Source organism: Cetorhinus maximus, chromosome 22, assembly GCF_964194155.1.
Source record: "Cetorhinus maximus chromosome 22, sCetMax3.hap1.1, whole genome shotgun sequence".
In the NCBI taxonomy this organism is placed as follows: domain Eukaryota; kingdom Metazoa; phylum Chordata; class Chondrichthyes; order Lamniformes; family Cetorhinidae; genus Cetorhinus; species Cetorhinus maximus.
The window spans coordinates 8,907,351-8,928,785 of record NC_135900.1 but is presented as its reverse complement, the minus strand read 5'-3'; the positions used below and the strand labels follow the sequence as shown (position 1 = coordinate 8,928,785).

The 21,435-nt window shown below is 43.9% G+C and overlaps 1 protein-coding gene and 1 long non-coding RNA gene across 2 annotated transcripts; both read right to left on the bottom strand.

Annotated features, from left to right (window-relative positions):
* Positions 1-2,480: 2,480 nt before the first annotated feature.
* LOC144696451 (uncharacterized) lies at positions 2,481-17,911 on the bottom strand. Its single transcript, XR_013580166.1, has 2 exons — positions 17,577-17,911; positions 2,481-3,322 (listed from the first exon to the last, which is right to left on the bottom strand). It is a non-coding gene; the product is annotated as an uncharacterized LOC144696451 (long non-coding RNA).
* A 626-nt stretch (positions 17,912-18,537) lies between these two features.
* Positions 18,538-20,837, bottom strand: LOC144696450 (protein BTG1-like). The gene is made up of 2 exons (XM_078567750.1): positions 20,355-20,837; positions 18,538-19,849 (listed from the first exon to the last, which is right to left on the bottom strand). Exons 1-2 carry the CDS (start codon positions 20,497-20,499, stop codon positions 19,440-19,442), a joined length of 555 nt encoding a protein of 184 aa, XP_078423876.1. The 5' UTR covers positions 20,500-20,837; the 3' UTR covers positions 18,538-19,439.
* Positions 20,838-21,435: the final 598 nt, after the last annotated feature.

Below are 21,435 nucleotides of genomic sequence, written 5' to 3'. Positions count from 1 at the left end.
AAAGGTTATCAGGTCTAGGCAGAACGTGAAGTTGAGGCCACCATCAGATCAGCCATGATCTTATTGAATGGCGGAGCAGGCTCGAGAGACTGAATGGCCCATTCCTGCTCCTAATTTGTATGTACGTTTGTATGCTCTCACCTCTGGGACCAGCCTTAAATCCATCTCAGGTTGATGGAATGGGGGAATGTCATTTTTTTAAAAATCGCTCTCAGCCACAATTAATTTTGGGTCGACGCAATCCAGTCCACACAAAAGTAGACTTGCATTTATATAGCACCTTCCACAATCTCGAGGTCCCAAAACACTTTATAACATATGAGTACACTTTTGAAGTGTACTCATTGTTATAATGCAGGAGCCAGCCAATTTGCACAGAGCAAGGCTTGCAAACAACAGTGAGATTAAAAATCCAGATCACTTGTTCTAGGTGTTGGTTAAGGAATAAATATTGGCCACGACAGCCTGGAGATTTCCCCTGCTCCACTTCAAAATTGAGCCATGGGATCTTTTATGTCTGCCCTCTCTGGCAGTGATGGGACCTCCGACTACATACCCTCAGTACTGCACTGGGTTGTCAGCCTAGATTTTGTACTCAAGTGTCTAGAGCAGGGCTTGTTAGTAGATGCTCCAGAGCCACAGCTGACACTCAGTTTATGTACATATAAGATAGGTGTGTGTTTGTGTATGGTGTGTGTGTGTGTATATTTTATATATATATATATATATTATATTTATAACAGATTGTTATTCAGTACAAATTGGCAATTGAAAAGAGTCCTCATGCAAGTTTTTCTTTCAGCTGTACAGCACCTTTCACCACTTGACATCTCACACTACTTTATAGCCAATGAAGTACTTTTGAAGTGCAATCATGGTTGTAATGTAGGAAACACAGTACCCAATTTGCAAATAACAATCTTCCACAAACTTCTATGTGATGAAATGATCAGATAATCTCCCTTTTGTGATTTTTTAAAAAATTCTAGCATGGGATGTGGGCATCACTGGCGAGGCCAGCATTTGTTGCTCATCCCTAATTGCCCTTGAATTGAGTGGACTGCTGGGCCATTTCAGAGGCCTGTTAAGAGTCAACCACTTTGCTGTGGGTCTGGAGTCGCATGTAGGCCAGACCGGGTAAGGATGACAAGATTTCTTCCCTAAAAGACATTAGTGAATCAGTTAAGTTTTTATGACAATCCATTGTTGTCATGGTCACCATTATGAAGCCTAGCTTTATATTCTACCAGCTGCCATGGTGGGATTTGAACTCCAGAGCATTAGTCTGGGCCCCTAGATTACTAGTCCAGTGACAATACCACTACGCCACTGTCTGCCCAGATCAATTGAGGAATAAATATTGACCAGGACAACTCACCGGCTCACCTTCAAAGAAGTGCCTTGGGACCCTTTGTCCACCTGAGGGGGCAGATAGGGTCTCAGTTTAACATCTCACCTGAAAGACAGTACCTCCAGCAGCACAGCACTTTCTCAGTACTGCACTGGAGAGTCAGCCTTAATGTTTGTACTCAAGTGAGACATGAACTCAGAACTTTCTAACTCAGCAGGCAAGAATGCTACCAACTGAGCCACAGCTGACACCTTCCTGGGTAAGAGAAGTGAAACACAGCCAGGTTTGGAGTTCGGCCACTTGTCATTAAACTTACTTTTAGGTTAGTAAAGTGTGTTGTTTAGTGCTTGCAAAACAGGAATAAAAATTAAACAAGATAATCTTGCATCGTAATCAACAGTCAAACTGCAATACTTTTATTTGTGGAATGCAAAGCTTGTGTTACATTTGTGGACGTTAAGCATTAAATAGGTAATTTTACCAGAATGGTACCAGGGATGGGGGATTTCAGGGAATAGAGAAACTGGGATTGTTCTCCCTAGAGTAGAGGTTAATGGAAGATTTATTTCAAGCCTTTGAAATTATAAAGGGTTTTGCAAGAGTGGATAAGGAGAAATTTCTTTCACTGACAGGAGGTTCACTAGCTAGAGGACACAATTTTAAGGTAATTGGCAAAAGAACCACAAGATAAATTACAAGGTTTTTTTTTAAACTCAGCGAATTATAATGATCTGGAATGTGCTACCAGAAAGGTTGGTGGAAGCAGATTCAGTAATTATTTTAGGAAAACATTTGCAGATCTATGGAGAAAGAGCAAGGGAGTAGGACTAATTGGATAGATTTTCCAACCAGCCAGCCAGCACAGGCACAGACTGCCTCAGTCTGCAATGTGCCATTCTTTGACAGGACAATGATAGCACTGACCCTCACCTGCTGCCAACACTTACTGGGGATAGGCAATGGTGTGCCTGTGATATTCTGATCAGTTTCTGAGCAGCTGCATCTCACTGCTAAACATATATACCGTAATAACACCATTTGCGATCTGGACTGGATGTTTGAGTCTTTCTAACATTTCCTACCTCAATCGATTCAAAACCAATAAGCAAATAAATGGCCAGACATCACACACAAATCATTGAGCTGCTTTATTTCACCACAAGGAAATATACAGAGCAACAGCGATGATCAGACTCCTGTTCAATTATTAGAACTTCTCTTTGTGTAATAATACAAAACCAACAAACACGCCACATTTCTCCAACATCACTGAGTTAATTTGCTTGGCTTAAACAAAATAACTTCTAATCATTCCTTCATGATCTTAACTTTCTCGCACCATTTTCTGGGCTTTACTATTCTCACAGCATTCTGCTTCAAAACAAAAAAACAAGACAGGCTTGCTGTCTGTATCTGTCTTTTCATTTCCTTCTGTCCCCCCCCCCACAGAAGGGTTCACAGGTTTCCTGTGACAACATACAAGATGTTTATCATCTGCTGAGGCAGACTAATATATATTATTTACCACCGCTAAGAAATAACATCAAAGCTAACTCGTCAGTTTGGGGCCAGAAAGCTAAAGATAGTCAACATTAAATGCACTAAAGAAATCAAGAGAGTGGTTAGAATGCAGAGCTTGCTACCAAAGGTAGTAGTTGTGCCGAGTAGCATAGATGCATGTAAGGGGGAGCTAGATAAGGCAGAAAGGAATAGATGCTACAAATCTAAAATAAAAACAGAAAATGTTGGAAATATTCAGCAGCTGTGTTAACTGTGTATTGTTGTATTCAGGTGGTGGGCATTAACTGGGGATTCATCTGTGCTCCTATAAATAGGAACAGACTGAAATTGTGGGAGGTGAGCTAGGAGGTGCATATTTCTGAGATAAAGCTGTTAAAAAGTGTGTAAAGATTGGCTCCAGTTCCATCCTTTACCATTTGGCTTTCTGGAACAGAACAGCTGAGGCACCATCTGTGAAGAGAGGAACAGAGTTAACCTTTCTGGTCAGTGACTTTTGATCAGAGCTGGAAAAAATCAAATCAGTACAGAGGCAAGGGAAGAGGGAGAGAAGCAAGAGGGAAGGTGTGTGATAGGGTGAAAGGCAGGAGAGATTAAATGACAAAAGGGATGATGGTACAAGGCAAAAGGTGGTGGTAATGGGACAAGAAAAATGGGGTGTAAATAGGAAAATAGAATCATCACCAACTGCCATACAAAAACTATCTTTCAATTAAGCGCGTTATATGCCTTCTGAACTCAACAATTTCAGATAATAACCTCTGCCCCCCTCCACCCCTTTTTCCTTTCTAGATAGCAGCTGCTGTTAGTGCTTTATGGGTCCAGCACCATCCCAAGGTGCTTTATGGGCGCGCAATCAAAAAAAATGGAATGCTAAGCCAAAGGAGCGGTGACTGAAAGCTTGGTCTGAAAGATGGAGGTGGAAAAGCAGGAGGTAGTTCAGGAAAGGAATTGCAGAGAGTGGCCACGGTGGGGCGAAGATGGAGGAGATGAAGGATGGCTTGAGGACAGAAGCAGGGGAATCACATGCAAGCAGGATGCAGGGCTGGAGGGGGTTACGGAAATAGGGAGGGATGAGATCATGAAGGGTTTTAAGTGTGAGGATGATAATATTCAATTTGAGGCACTAGGGAAAAAGACTTGGGTGATGAGTGATTGGGATGTGGTGAGAGACAGAATACAGACATCATAGTTTTGATGAGCTGCAAGTTACAGAGGGTGGAAGAACTACCTAACATTAAAAGCTCGAAGTTTCGCTCCTTAAAACATATAACCAAACACCCCTCCAACTACTCTGGTACTACCATCTCACACTAGATTAAGAGCGCTTGTATGGACACTCCTGTGGTATGATGCTAACATTTAACTGGCTGTTGATGTTGGGCAACTGGTGTAAAAAGAAAGCTCCAAGGACAGAAAAACAGCGGTAGCTGGATAGACAAACAGTACATTATTAGCAACAAACATATGGTCAGCACTAATCCTGCTGCTTTTTAATCATAAACCATTCATGTCAGCACATGTCGCCTTGTGCATATTCTACTAGACTGCTCTCTGGAGGTTTACAGCACACCATGGCTTCAGTTGCAGACTGCATGCTTTCCTTTTCAGTTTGCATGTTTGACACTGGAAGCCTATAAGTAGGTAGAACTACTTTATTTCAAGATACTGATTCCCCTTGCACTATGTATGGTATTAATAGGGCCCAATTCACCCAGTCAACAACATGCATTAATATGCAAGAAATCAAGATAATATGCAAGGCATATCCCAAGGTACACAACAGAAAGAAACTGGGTGCCAAACCAAAGGAGGTAGCACTGGGAAAGGTCATTTAAATATCAGTCAGAGGTGAGTTTTAAGGAGGCTCTTGGAGGAGGGCAGGGAGGTGAAGGGGCTCTTAGGGAGGAAATTCCAGAGCAGGGCCCAGGAGCGGTTAAGGAACAGTCACAAATGTTGGGGTGGAAAGAATGACAAGGGGTGCAAGACACAGGAACAGAGAGTTCGGGGAGATGTGTTTTTGGGGTGGTCAAGGTTACAGAGATAGGGAGGAACAAGGTCACGAGGATTGGAAGTAAGGAACATTGTTATGAAATGAAGCCGGCATCTTACTTTACCCTTGTATTTCCAATCTTTTCAAAAAAATAAACAGGCAGCAAATAGGAAGGGACAGTACAGCCTATTTAAATTCTAACCTTTAGCCCTGTTTAATGAGGTGACAATCCTCTTATTGTCTGCAAAAACTCTGAGCCAAATAAGTTTGGACGTTTCCTGGTTCCTAAGGGCGCCTAATCCCCTGGTTCTGAGAGACCAAAGCACAGGTTCTGATGTTCGCACAGCCCAAGTGAATAGTTGGCCAGGGAAGTGGAAATCTTTGAAAATGGTGAAAGGCATCGTACTCATAAGATCTCTGCACTCATCCAACTCTGTTCTCTTGTGCACACCCAATATCCTTCACCCCACCAATGGCAGCTGTGCATTCAGCCTTCAAGGCCCCTTCTGAAATTCCCTCCCTTAACCTCTTTTTCCCCTCATTCCTACATTTAACGTGCTGCTTAAAACCCACCTCTATGACCAAGTATTTGGTCACCTTGTCCTAACATCTCCTTATGTGACTCGGTGTTAAATTTTGACTGATTACACTCCTATGAAGCACCTTGGGCCATATTATTACATTAAAAATGCAATACAAATGCATGTTGTTGTGTTGGGGCAGAGTAGAGGGGACTTTCCTGTGTATTTGGACATGGTTTTCTTGGTGTCGACAGCAGAAAGACCATCAACTTTTCAGCACTAAATATATCATACCTCACCAATGTAGGGTCTAAAATGCCACACATATTACTTTGTCATTCAAATGTGAAACAAAAGTAATTTTCAGCACAGGCCAGGTTCTAACTTGTGTCTTCAATGGAATGGTTTTGGTTATGCATAACACCCCCTCTAACTAATTTACAAGCACACACGATTGTGTTTCATTTCTCCTTTGGTAGAAAGATGGCAAAAGGAAACAGATGTTCGACAAAACGTAAAGCACCAGAGATGTAGCAGTGCGTGGCTGTTTAATCTTGTAAATAATGGCGTATTAACTCAGATTAACAAAAAAAAATGGGGGATTTGACAATCTGTTTGTACTCCTGAAGCTGCACGATAAGAAGAAAGCCTTAATTAAAACCGGTTGTATTATTTAATCATTTTCTGCACATCACAGACTAAACTGGGTCCCTGACTGATCTAATTTCATAGGCAGTAAAAATAAAACACCGCTTTATTTGCGCATAAACGGATGTTTCCGTACAAAATTGCAATGATCTGTAAAATTAGTTGCAAATCTGTTCATATTTTTAGAGCCCCTTTTTCTAAAGCCAAAATTCTTTGAATCATTTGAAGTGATGCCTAGGTATCAAGACTGAAGTAAAGTCAGAGAAACAAAACTATTCCTCTCCACTTACATCAACGTGGGAGATTTTCCTAAGCTGAAAGAAGCCTCGACATTCCCCACTAGTTCAGCCATTCCCATCAGTCTCTAGAGTCAAACAGCACAGGAGGAGGCCATTCAGCCCATTATGCCTGTGCTGGGTGATTTGAAAGGGCGACCCACTTACTGCCACTTCCTCCGTTCTTTTGCCGTCACCCTGCAGATCTTTATCAACCGTATGTCCAATTCTCTTTTTAAAAGTCACTATTGAGTCTGCTTGAGTATTCCAAATCATAAAAGGCCGCTATGTAAAAAAACAATTCTCATCTCCCTCCAGTTCCTGTGCCAATTATATTTAAATCAGTGTCCTCTGGTTAGACACTCCTGCCAACGGAAACACTTTCTCCATATTTACTCTGCCAAGTCACTCCGTTCTGAACACCTCTATTAAATCTCCCCATCACCTTCTCTGCTCTGTGAGAACAATTGCAGCTTTAAGTCTCTCCACCTAACTGTTTCTGTCATCCTAACAAGTAACTCTCTCTTTACTATAAACATGTCTATACGTTCTGGCGCAGCCACTTTTAGCTTCACTTATCCATTTGAAAGGCCTGTTCATCCCCAAAGAACCAGTTGGCAAAAAAATGGATGGGCTAAAATATTGCACAATACGTGGTGAAAACTCACATTGACTGGAAGTCATAGAGGTCTACAGCACAGAAAAAGGCCCTTCAGCCCATCGAGTCTGTGCTGGTCAAACATGTACCTAACTATTCTATTTCCATTTTCCAGCACTAGGCCCATTTGCCTTGTATGCCAAGGCATCACAAGTGCACATCCAAATACTTCTTAAATGTTATGAGGGTTTCTGCCTCTACCACCCTTTCAGGCAGCAAGTTCCAGATTCCCACCACCCTCTGGGTGAAAGAATTCTTCCTCACATCCCCTCCAAACCTCCTGCCTCTTACTTTAAATCTATGCCCCCTGGTTATTGATCACTCCACCGAGGGGAAAAGTTCATTCCTGACTACCCTATCTATGCCCCTCATAAGTTTATACACCTCAATCATGTCCCCCTCAATATCCTCTGCTCCAAGTAAAATAACCCCAGTCTATCCAATCTCTCCTCATAATGAAAACTATCCAGCCCAGGCAACATCCTGGTAAATCTCCTCTGCACTCTCTCTAGTGCAATCACATCCTTCCTATAATGCGGATTCCAGAACTGCTTGCAATACTCTAGCTGTGACCTAACCAGCGTTTTATACAGTTCCAGCATAACTTCCCTGCTCTTATATTCTATGCCTTGGCTAATTAAGGCAAGTATCCCATATGCCTTCTTAACCACCTTATCTACCTGTCCTTCTACCTTAAGGGACCAGTGGACATTGTACACCAAGATCTCTCTGATCCTCGGTATTTCCCAGGGTCCTACCATTCATCGTGTATTCCTGTGCGTTGTTTGTCCTGCCCAAGTGCATCACCTCACACTTATCCGGATTAAATTCTATTTGCCACTGATCAGCCCAGCCCGTCTATATCCTCCTGTAATCTAAAGCTATCCTCCTCACTATTTACCACCCACCAATTTTCATGTCATCCGCAAACCTACTGAACAACCCTCCTACATTAAAGTCTAAAGTCTTTTATCACCCAAACAAGAAATCAAAATGATCATGCCATTGCTCAATTCTAATACGAAATTCCAAGTACTTTCACTGCCTGCATTCTAATTTTGATATACACAACTACTTCTAGTCCTGTGCTTAAATATATGTCATATACAGCAAGCATACCTGAGAAACCAGGTTAGTCCTATTTCTCTATAGCTGAAAAGGTTATGTAAATAAAAACACAGCAAAAGGTACGAAGTCAATATACTTAAACCCTGAGCAAATAAAGGCAACTTAGCTTAACCGAGCATAATGAGTTCAAGAATAACACTACATTTATTTTAAATAAATGATTTATAGAATTGCTTTGTGGACATTTTTTCAATGTTATAATTTGCCTCAGCGCAAAGATTCAACAGCAATTTTCTTTTTTTTTTTTAGATATTTTATACTCGCAATCACTAAATTTGGCCAAATTGTTGACATTGACCCATAGTAATTTATTCTGACCTTTTTAAGTAAGTATTCCAGAATTATGATATTATATTTAGAATCTGTGTTTATGTTGTTATAAATACTAATCCTCAGAAGCACGCAGGCTCAAGTTACAGCTACAATATCCCACAGTGGACGCGTTTATTTGTGTGGGTACCACTCTCGTCTCTTGAGGCAGCAGTTTGAGAGATCAAGCCCCACTCTGCAAACTAGAGCACAAAATCTAGGCTGACGCACCCAGTGCAGTACTGAGGGAGTGCTGAATTGTCAGAAGTGTTGTCTTTCCAATGAGACATTAAACCAAGTCTCCTTCTGCCCTCTGAGATGGATGTATAAAATCCCATGGCCATTATTTCGAAACAAAGCCGGGGAGTCATCCACGGAGACCTGGCAAATAGTACCTGAGACACAAGACAGGGCCTTAGTTTAAGCTGTCATATGAAAGACGGTGTCACCTCCAACAGGGGAGCACTCCCTAAGTGTCAGTCTAGAGTTTTGTGCTCAGGTCTCTGGAATAGGGCTTGAACCCACGGGCTTCTGAGTGCTACCACTAAACCATGATTAACCGTTGTAAATGTAAATGAATACAGTACTCCAGATGGGGCCTATGCAGAGCTTTATACAAATGTAGCGTGATTTCCACCCCAAAGCAAGCAGATGGTGTGGGGGGAGCAGGGGCCATGGGAGTGAGTGGGGGAGGGGAGAACATACTACTTGTCATTATGGTTTAATCCGTTTATATTCTACCCAGTCTCAGATCTATTTCTAACAAGATTACCCAGTAACAAATAGCACTTTGTGAACCAGTCCATTCGTAATTGGCAATTTTTTGTGAATTCTTCACTGCTGTTTTCAGTCCAACTGTTATTTTCCACTCTCGATCTGTGCCAGCGAAACAACTGATAATGTTCTAGTTGGTGGGGAGGCTCATACAGAACGTACAGCACAGAAACAGACCATTCAGCCCAACTGATCCCCGCTGGTGATTACTGCTCCACATGAGCCTCCTCCTACATCGGCTTCATCTCAACCTATCAGCTCACCAGATTTTTCCCCTAATTCTGCCAGCAGGAAGAAAAGTACAGCCACAAATGAAACATCTACCAGAGGGCAGTGACAAGCAGGGAAAAAATGTAATGATTATTGTTGGTCACCTGGCACACAGCCAACATCAGTGCAGAAGCCGTGATCTTTTCCTGCTCAACAGCCCAAGCTTGGAATCAAGGGCTCAGATACACAGCAGACAACTCAGGGTCTGGGCATCCGACAGCTCAGCTACTTCAGCTGTGCTCAGTTGGGTCTTAGTTCTTTGCTAATTTACATACCTTCTGTTTTGATCAGCCTGAGGCAGCGCGATCTGTGCTCATAACCTGTTATTAGCCAGTTACTAGAGATGAAGAAACAACTTTAGTGGAAAGGATCATGAACTGTCATCACACTACTCATGTATGAGCGACTCCCTCTGGGTCCCCTGGCATCACCGCTCAATTTACTGGGAATCCTCTACTCCACTCTGTGGCCATCTCTGCTTTAGTAAAATCTGGTCTTCTTGGCTTACTTTCCTCTTCTACTTCTACTGATCTTGGTGAAGAACCTTCATTGTCCTATTCTTTTGGCAATTGCGGCTGATGCCATATTTGTCCATCAATACTTTCATGTCAGCCTCTACCTCCAGTCTAGCAAGATCGCTGGTCCTGGAGGTGTCCTGAACATCACCTTCACAGTTTGTGCTGCCAAATTTAACTCTGCCACAGAACTTCGCTTCAATTGCTCACCGCTAGTCATTTTGTTTCAAAATCTGCTCAAGGTGTCCCCATCTCCAAGAAAGGTGATCTTCTGTAATTGATAAACACCGTTTGCCTAACAACAGCTTGCATTTACATAGCTTCTTTTGTATTGGAACATTTCACTAGACTGAGATGCAATCAGGCAAACTGACATGGGGTCCAAGATTTTAGGTGGGATGACATAAAACTTGGTCAGGGGTTTTAAGGGGTATTGTACAGGGAGAGGAGGAATGACAGTACTTCAAATGTGGTCACACCAGTGCCCTGTACAACTGAAGCATAACCTCCATACTTTTGTAGTCAATTCCCCTCGCAATAAATGATAACATTGTATTAGCTTTCCTAATTACTTGCTATGCCTACACACTAACCTTTTGTGATTCATGCACCGGGACACCCAGATGCCTCTGAATCTTAGAGCTCTGCAATCTCTCACCATATAGGTCGTAAGTTTCTTTTTTATTCTTCCTGCCAAAATGGACATTATCACATTTTCCCACATTAAACTCCATTTATCAGATCTTTGCCCACTCACTTATCCTACCTATGTCACTTTGTAGCCTCCTTGGGTCCTCTTCACAGCTTACTTTCCTGCCTATCTTTATGTCATCATCAAACTTAGCAACCATACCTTCAGTCCCTTCATCCAAGTCATTTATAAAAATTGTGGGATCGTGGTTATGTCACTGGACTCGTAATCTAGTGAACATGAGCTGAAATTGCACCACGGCAATTATAGAAGTTCAATTCAGTTGAAAAAAATCTAAAAGTGAAAAAGCTCATTAAAGCGTTAGACTGTTATTTGAAAATCCCAAACAGCCCTTACCTAGACTGACCGATATATGTCTTTAGTCCCACACCAGTGTTGTTGACACTTACCTTCCCTCTGAAGTGACTCAGTTTTATCAGACTGCTACAAAGAGTAACTCCTTCCCCACGCACACTAGGATTAAGTGGCAGGATAAAAATTTAGGACATTTACAGCACAGACGGAAGCCATTCAGTCCATCATGTCTGTGCTGGCCGAATGAGAGCTATCCAGCCTAATCCCCCTTTCCAGCTCTTGGGCCACAGGCTGTACATTATGACACTTCAAGTGCATATCCAAGTGCTTTTTAAATGCAATGAGAGTTTCTGTCCCTGTCACCCCTTTCAGGAAATGAGTTCCAGACCCCCACCATGCTCTAGATGAAAAAAATTACTCCTCAACTCCCCTCTAATACTTCTACCAATTAATTTGATTCTGTGTCTTCTGGTTATCGACCTCTCTGCCAAGATACAGCATGTGGTTAGGAAGGCAAATGGAATGTGGCCATTTATTGCGAGGGGAATGGAATACAGTTTTCCACCCACGGTGGTTGACAGGGCCCTCAACCGTGTCCGGCCCATCTCCCGCGCATCCGCCCTCACACCTTCCTCTCCCTCCCAGAAACATGATAGGGTTAGAGAGAATTCTGAAGCTAAGGGCCTATATAGCAAGAGGCACAACCATCAACTGTGGAGGAAAGGAAATAATCAAGGATACCAAAGAGGCCAGAATTGGAGGAGCACCAAGTTCTCGGAGAGTTGTGGGGTGGGAGCAGCTTACAGAGATAAGGAACAAGGCCATGGAGGGAACTAAACACGGATCAGAATTTTAAATTTGAGGCGTTGTTAGACTGGGAGACAATGTGGGTCAGTGATCGGGGGGTTGGGGCGGGGTCGCTGGTGGTGATGAGTGAATAGTATGGGATATGGGATAGCAGAGCTTTGGGCGAGCTCAAGTTTACGGAGGGTGGAAGATTTAAGACTGGTCATAAAAGTATTGGAATAGTCGAGTCACGGGGTAGTGGCCAGGGAACGGGATGGAATTGTTGGCTAGGGATCGGAGTTTGTGGAGGGGGGGGTAGAAGACAATGGCTTTGATCTTCCAGATGTTCCAAGCATTTCTGCAGCTGCTGTGAATTCTCAAATTATGTTTAACATTTTCCTCTCGAATACTTTGGTGAATCATCTCCAAAGACTTTATGAGATGAGCCTGTCTCTGTACGCTCCTGAACAAGTCACCACCATTTGGTCTTGCGCCAAAGCTAGTCACTGTAGCTTATATTTCTTCAAAAATTGCTCCATCTGTGTAGTTGATGACTAAATCCTGTCATTATTTTTCCATTGGGTTAAAGGTTTCCTTTGGACATTCGCTATCTTTTATCAGACCCTTCTACTCAAGTCCATCCCAAAATATGTTTGCTGCATAACTCATCTCAACATTCATAGACTTCCATCAGACTGTCAAGGGCAGTCACACACCAGGGCTGTCAAGGTGCAATGGCTGATTCAGGATATTGCGTTATCCTCCAAGACTATCATTGCATCACAAAGATCAATTCTTTAAAGATGTAGTCCCTGAAGTACTATTCACCTGTAATGACACTCCATTAAGAGGCTTTAACCCATTTGTCTTCAACAGGTTAATGTTTGTTCCATAATTTCAGATGAACGCATTGAATGACAGCAGTTATTTCTTTCACAAGTCAAGCTAAGAGTTACCTCATAGATGGCCGCACCTTAGTCCTTCATCCATTATCATTCTTAGTGCCATTAAAGCCTTTCACCTCAAATGAAAGTCACATCTGCCCCATTGTTATGCTTACTTCCAAGAAATATCACTCTGCCTACGCAGTTAGAGCACGCTCACCTCTTGAATCCTATTTCAGAGGATTAAGTTCAAAAGCTAGGCTGACACCAATGCAGTACCAAGGGAGTGCTGCACTGTAAGAAGTGCTGTCTTCTAAAATAGACATTAAAGCGCGACCCTGCCTGACTACACAGGTGAACATGCAAGGCCTCACAGGGAAGTTTACTGCAGTGTTTTGGCCTCGAAGGGAGATGATGGTGTTGTGGTAATGTCACTGGAATAGTAATCCAGGCTAATGCTCTGGGCACACTTGTTCAAATACCACTACGGTAGCTGGTGGAATTTAAATTCATTTTATTAAATAAAACTATAATTAAAAAGCTAGTCTCAGTAATGTAACCGCTGCTGATTGTCGTAAAAACCCTTCTGGTACACTAAGCCCTTTCAGGAAGGAAATCTGCCATCCTTACCTGGTCTGGTCTACATGTAACTCCAGACCCATAGCAATGTGGTTGACTCTTAATTGCCCTCCGAAATGGCCTAGCAAGCAACTCAGTTGTATCAAATCGTTTCAGAGTCTAAAGCGAATGGACCACCCGGCATCGATCAAGGCCCCAGTGATGTCGACCCTGCAAAGTCCTCCTTACTAACATCTTATGTGCCAAAATTGCAAGAGCTGTCGCACAGATTAGTCAAGCAACAGCCTGACATAGTCACACTCACAATGTCCCAGACACCACCATCACTGCGTAGGCCCACCAGAGGTGGCGGCACAGTGGTATACAGTCAGGAGAGAATAGCCCTGAGAGTCCTCAACATTGACTCTGGACCCTATGAAGGCTCATGGCATCAGGTCATATACAGGCAAAGAAACCTCTTGCTGGATACCACCTACTGCCACCCCTCAGCTGATGAATCAGTGCTCCTCCATGTTGAACACCACTTGTAAGGAGCACTGAGGGTGGCAAGGGCATAGAAAGTACTCTGGGTGAGAGACTTCATTGTCTATCACCAAGAGTAGCTTAATAGTACCACGACTGACCAAGCTGGCGAAATCCTAAAGGAAGTAGCTGCTAGGCTGGGTCTGTGGCAGGTGATGGGGGAGCCAGCCAGATGGAAAAAACTGCTTCACCTCACCGTCACCAGTCTACCTGTCGCAGACGCTTCTGTCCCTGACAGTATTGGTAGGAGTGACCACCATGTGGTCATTGTGAAGACAAAGTCCCATCTTCATTTGAGGATACCTTCCATCATGTTGTGTGGCACTATCACCGTGGGATAAATGGGATAGATTTTGAATAGATCTAGCAACTCAAAACTGGGCACCCATGAGGCACTGTGGGCCATCAGCAGCAGCAGAATTGTAAAAAAAAAATCGGTAACTTTATGCCCTGGCATTTCCCTCACTCTACAATTACCATCAACCAGGGGGGTCAACCCTGATTCAGTGACGGGTGCAGGAGGGCATACTTAAAAATGAGGTGTCAACCTGGTGAAGCTCCAACACAGGACTACTTGCATGCTAAACAGCAGAAACAGCATGCGATAGACAGAGCTAAGCTCTGCAGTCCTGCCGCATCCAGTTGTGAATGGTGGTGGACAATTAAACAACTCACTGGAGAAGGAGGCTCCACAAATATCACCATCTGCAATCATGGGGAAGCCCAGCACATTAGTGCAAAAGAGATGGTTGCAGCATTTTCAACAATCTTCAACCAGAAGTGCCAGGTGGGTGTTCCATCTCGGCCTCCTCCGGAGGACCCCAGTATCACAGATGCCAGTCTTCAGCCAATTGGATTCACTCCGCGTGATATCAAGAAATGGCTGAAGGTACTGGATACTGCAAAATGCTACAGGCCCTGACAACATTCCGTCAATAGTACTGAAAACTTGCGCTCCAGAACTTGCCGCACCCCTAGCCAAGCTGTTCCAGTACAGCTACAACACTGGCATCTACCTGGTTATGTGGAAAATTGCCCAGGTTTCTCCTGTACACAAAAAGTAGGACAAAACCAACCTGGCCATTTACCACCCCATCAGTCTACTCTCGACCAGAAGCCAAGTGATGGAAGGGGTCGTCAACATTGCCAGCAAGTGACGCTGACTCAGAAATAACCTGCTCACTGACGCTCAGTTTGAAATCTGCTAGGGTCACTCCACTTCTGACCTCATTACAGCCTTGGTTCAAACATGGACAAAAAAGTTGAACTCCAGAGGTGAGGCAAGAGTGACTGCCTTTGACATCAAGGCAGCATTTGACAGTCTGTGGCATCAAGGAGTTCAAGCAAAACTGGACCCAATCAGAATCAGGGGGAAAACTCTCCACTGGTTGGAGTCATACCTAGTACAAAGGAAGATGGTTGTGAAGGTCAGTAATCTCAGTCCCAGGACATCACTGCAGGAGTTCCTCAGGGTAGTATCCTAGGCCCAACCATCATCAGCTGCTTCATCAATGACCTTCCTACCATCATAAGGTTAAAAGTGAGGATGTACATTGAAGATTGCACAATGTTCAGCACCATTTGTGGTTCCTCAGATACTGAAGCAGTCCATGTCTAAATGCAGCAAGGCGTGGACAACATTCAGGCTTGGACTGATAAGTAGCAAGTAACATTCACTCCATACAAGTGCCAAGCAATGGCCATCTCCAAAGACAGAATATCTTAACCATCGCCCCATGACACTCAATGCCATTATCATCACTGACTACAGCACTATCAACACCCTGGGATTACTGCTGACCAGAAAGTGCACTGGACCAGCCTTACAAATACTGTAGCTACAAGAGGTCAGAGGCTGGAAATTCTATGACAAATAACTCACCACTTGACTCCTCAAAGCCTGTCCACCATCTACAAGGCAACAAGTCAGGAGTGTGACGGAATACTCTCCACTTGCCTGGAGTGTAGCTCCAACTACACTCAAGAAGCTTGACACCATTCAGGACAAAGCAACCCTCTCGATTGGCACCACATCCACCACCTTAAAAATTCACTCCCTCCACCACAAACATGCAGTGGCAGCAGTGTGTACCATCCATAAGATGTAATGCAGCAACTCACCAAGGCTCCTTTCAAACCTGCGACGACTACCAACTAGAAAGACAAGGGCAGCAGATGTACGGGAACACCACCATCTGCAAGGTCCCGTCCAAGCCACACACCATCCTTGACTTGGAACTATATCGCCACTGTGTCAAGATCCTGGAACTTCCTCCCTAACAGCACTGTGGATGTACCTACACCACATGGACTGCAGCAGTTCAAGGTGGCAGCTCACCACCACCTTCTCGAGGGCAATTAGGGATGGGAAATAAATTTTGACCCAGCCAGTAATTCACATCCCATGAAAGAACTTGAAAAAAAATTCCCTCCCAAACCAAGATCTAGAAACATCTGGTCATAATGTGATTGCTGCTTGTGGGACCATACTGTGCATAAATTGGCTGCCATCTCCATTACATTCCAATGGTTACATTTCAAAAACTACTTCATTGATTGCTAAGTGTTTTGGGATGTCCTAAAGGCACTATATAAAACTCTCATTCTTGCTTGTATCTGTATCAGCTGGGAACACTATATGAAGTTGGTGTCTATTCAAGATCCTTAATAATGAAATGGGGAGATCCTTTTGCATTCTTTTATTGAATACCTGAAAAGTCTTATTTCCACCTAGCAGAATGTATTTATAGCCTTTCTTTGAAAATCAAGTCTTAGACAACATAGGTCAAGGTTCGAGAATTCAGGCTAGTGGAACTAAAGCATAGAAATCCCAGGGATTTGCTAACTGCTACAACCGATTTCCACTAAGAGCCACCCCCAGCAATGCACCAGTGTGTAAATTCAAAGGAAAAAAACCCTCAAGATACCATGTAATCACAAAATCAAGAACCACAAAAGCAATCTGGCCATTTTCTGAAGTGTTTGTGATACCCAGTAATAATACTGAGTAATATTCATTATCAGGTTTGTGTAGCCTGGCAACTTAGGACATATTTCCACCCTTGCAATCGTTGATAACAGCTTCCACCTTCTTTCTGCTTTCGTTAAGAGTTTCAAATCATGTCCATGCATCCAGGGCTAGATTACCATTAATGGGCTCCTATAAAGATAGCAACTTGACTTGTAATTGTTCTCTTCTCCAGTTCTGTGTATCCAAGTAAACAATGGCAGTTCAGCATTAATCAAAGGGGCATTGTCTTTATGAGAAGTGTCTCTGGCAATCTTTATTTTGTCTGTGAAAGGAGCCTTGCAATTTTCCTCACATCAGATGCAAATGAGGCACGCTGATGCAAATTACATTATTGTCTTTGTGTGTCTGTAAACAGACGAGAAAGGGTTTGCCAAACATTTTTTCACAAAGACAATGCTCCTTCAACTGGACAACTTATCAGCAGGATCTTTAACCTGCAATATTTAAGACTTAATTAATTCGTTAAATATCTTTCTCACTTCCAAACCCATGGAACTACAAATATTGAAAATTCAACAGAATGCGCTTTTAAACAGAATTTTGTCTCCATTATTAAATGAGCACCCTCAAGATGACAGGAAAAGGAAGTGATTGACATAATGGGGGAGTATTAAACCTTAGCAGCTGGAGGAATCTGCCATACATTGCAAATGAGGGGTTAGTGGACTTAATCATGAGCAAAAACGTTCGAGTTTTACTTGCTTCCACAAATTGAATACAATGGTGTGAGCATTCTTCTTAACCAAAGAAAAAAAAATCTTTCACTTGTATTAATTATAATGTATGGTATTTTAAAGAGGCACCTCACCTTGCATAATGAAAGGGTATCAAGAAATATTCTCTTCTGCACAATAGTCTGTCTCGCTACCATCCCTTTTAAGAGATAAAAAAAAATCTTCAGAACTTACCAGCAGTTGTCACTGTTAAACAGTGGTGATTTGGATGAATGTTCCTCAAGCTGCTCAAGATCCAGTCTGCACTGAAACAAAAGGGTTTCGATCTCCATCTCAGTCCCAGGGAGGATGGTAGGGGATAAACCACTGCCGGTATCATTCAGTGTCACTTTGAGATGCAATAGATCAGAAGTACCCAAAGAAAGGGAGATAGCTCCAATTGTAAGCGGCCCACTTTATACCTTTGGTTACGTCAAGGCTGGAAATATTTTTCCAGAGGTACGGTGACTTTGAATACACAAACTGGGAATGTGAGGGCTGAGGATTGCAAATGCAAGCAAGCCACATCTAATAACCAGCCCTTTGGTTACTGAGGAAGCTCTCAATGGCCAGACCTGACATGTTGAGACTTGTTGTGCACTTTACCAGGCATTGATCTTCACACCAACGCTTTCTATTTATAATAAGCAATCGTAAGTTCATTCAGACTTGGTCAGCTAAACACTGAAGGGTTGGGGCGTTGGGGGGAGGTCAGGGAACATCTGAATTCCCAAAAGATCCAAGTGAAGGAAACAGATCTGGACAATGCTTTGTCACACTCAAATTGTGTTTTCGCCAATCCTTGTACCCTGAACATCTATCAAAAAAAATTATTTGAGGCATCCTACAGAAATTTTGGCTGATTGCAACGCCAAAAATGACCGTACTATGCATTGTTTTGAAACATCAAATTAGCTGACGACTTGAATTTGGACTAAGCTTTTACTTCCCTCTTTTGTGGCTAATTTTGGAATTTCATCATGTTGAATACTGGCTGCAGGGGGACACAAATAAACTGGAAACATTCCCCAACCAAAACCAAACACGGAAGGCAACTTTTGTTCTTGTTAAAATGGCGAGATAGGAAACGTTTTATTATAATTGAGAAGAAAATTTCTCTTCCAAAATAGAAATCTGTACAACTTTTGCCACAATCAATATACATGAACTGTACAAATTTACAGCAGTTCATAATTTATCAAATTGCAAGAGATGGTCAAAACAGAATTCACAAATCAAACATTTGTGAAGCTACCTGATCACGGTAGAGGAGAAACTACAGTCCGCATCCACTTCACTGAACAGTGCTAAAAATGAAAGACGGCACTTTAGAAAAACCCTAGGCTAGCAATGTACAGATATAGCTATTTCATCAAAGTAGGTTAGTCAAATGTTAAAGGGCAGTGCTCTTGTAGCTCTACAAAGGCTGTTTAAACCCATTTCAAAGAAATATTTTCACCCTACCCTCCTCAATTTTATGGGTTTTTTTTTAAAAAAAAAGACAAATTGCCAAGTGCCAAAATACTGCTTTGGGGAACAAATAAAAGGCGACAAACAGTTGGCAGTTTTCGCTTCCCCACACAGAAATATTTCTATAGTTAGAGATATATATATATAAAATATATAATTTTGGTTTGGATTTGGTACTTTGTTGGAAACATTTGAGCAGATATGACTTCCCCCCCCCCCCCCTGAAAGACACACACAGCCTGTGTGAGAGCTACATAACCTTTTTCCTTAACATTTAAAAGAGACAACCAAGCCCCCAACCCCCCTAAACAAAGCCCAATTTGGGTCCCCAATAACAATAGCGCCTTCCTTTCTTTCCCACCGTCTCCCTCCCTCCATCCATCCAGAAGTTAAACCCCCATTTCTAGTGCAGATTATTTTTTGGCGGGGTGGGGTGGGGGAGATCCCTCCTTTTTTATATATATATATAGATATATTTTTTTTTCGCACTAGCTGGACACGGTCATCATGCTGTAGGTTTTGGAAGGGCTGGTCCTGCCCAGCAGCAGCTCGTCCTTGCAGCTGGTCCGGCTGCCGTCCACCATGGCCAGCGAGGGCGGCAAGGGGGGCGAGCCGGCGCCCAGGTGGTGGCCGTGGTGGTGGCTGCTGTGGCCCGCGGGGCGAGGGGCCTCGTACAGGACGCAGATCGAGCCGTCCTCGCCGATCCGGTACGACACCTCGTAGGGATCGACCCAGAGGGTGAGTTCGCTCGGCAGCAGCTGGAAGACCTGCTGGTCGCTCAGTCCGATCCGGTTCGCCGCCTTCCAGATGATGGGGTCCATTTTGTGGTTGATCCGGATGCACCGGTACCCGGAGCCTTTGCAGGGTTTCTCGGGGAACCAGTGGTGCTGATAGTGCTCTGTCGGGAAGAAGGAAAAAAACAAAAAAAAAGACAAAACAAAAAAAAAGACACGAGATTGTCAATGAAGAAACGGACAGAAAGAGAGAGAGAGAGAGACAGAGGCGCCTAAAAGTTGGGGTAAGAGTTAAAAACATTGGCACCGCTTTTTTTGCAGCGCCAAATCGTTTCGTGCATTGGAGATACAAGATTCCCAACCCTGGTTTTAACTGCACCTGAAAGGGCATTTAGCGTTCGGCACCGTTTTTTTTTGTATTTTGCAAGACAAAAGCACGGCCGGGAAGGGGGGGGGGGGCGAAATGTGGACATAGAAAACTCGCAACGCCTTATCCCCCCCACCCCCGCGCGCGCGCGCGCTGCTGCCGTCCCGGGACGATTGGGATTGTCCGTTGGGCACGAGCTCCCGGGCCCGCGTTCCATTTTTTCGAACGCGGTGCTCCAGCCGCGTTCCATCCACCCCTGGGCGCGCGCCTGCGACACAGAGAGGGAGAGAGGAGACACTTACCCGCCAGCAGTTCCTGCAGCGACTGGCAGAAAGTCTGCAGCTGCCGCTCGTCCACCGTCGCCTTGGTCCGCAGGAGCTTGCAAATAAATCCCACCGCCGCGCTGATCTCTGGCTTCATCTCGGCCCAGGTGCCCAAAACGTACATTTGAGGAAATTTTTGTTTTTCTCTCTCCCCCTCAGAAAGTTTATTTGTCGACAAAAATAGATTTCACCAAAAGCACTCCCGCGAAATTTTTTTTCCCCTTTCTCGCTCGGCGATAATGTGGATTCGGGGGAACGGGGTTTACCGGGTTTAGGGGAGGGGGGGAATAGCTGGTAAAAGATTAAAAAAGAAAAGTTTTTGTTTCGGTCGTTGCCTGTGTGTGCGTGTGTGGCGGAATAATGAAAGTCTTTGTGGGTGCGATGAGTCAGCGGTGTTGATTTATGTGGCGCTGCCGACGCTCCATCACCAACACACGCGGTCGGTCCGCCACCGAGTGGGGCGGGGTGGAGCGCGGCGCACCTTTTTATATAAGGGAGGCAGGCGGGAAGTGACGTCTTGGACAACAAAGGGCGGGGCTCGAGGGTGAGTTGACGTCACCGTCGCGAGGGATGCGGGTGACGTAATTCCCTTGACTTGCCTACCGAGCGCGCGGGATTGGCGGGGCTGGACGTCACGTGGCGCGGCGGGAGGTCACGTGGCGCGACAATACTACGGATACATTGCTGATGGCAGGGGGCGTGGCTCTGAGAGTCCCATGCAATCGCCAGTTTTATTATCAACACAATGGTAAAGAGTGAATATAAATTAAAGGGTGTAATTGCAGAAGAACAAAGAGGCCTGAGCGGTGACTAGCTGTCCCGGATCTTCAGAGATTTTTCCCTTATTTGACTGTCCCTTAGCTCCAGGACAGCCTGTGGGAGACTGATCCTGGGAATCTCCAGAATGCGTTAGGCTGAAGAAATAAAAACAAAAGCAAAAATTGCTGGATAAAAACTCAGCAGGTCTGACAGCATCTGTGGAGAGGAAGAGTTAACGTTTCGAGCCCAGATGACTTCTTCAGAACTGAGAGAGAAAAAAAACCCCTGCCTTAGGAATCCA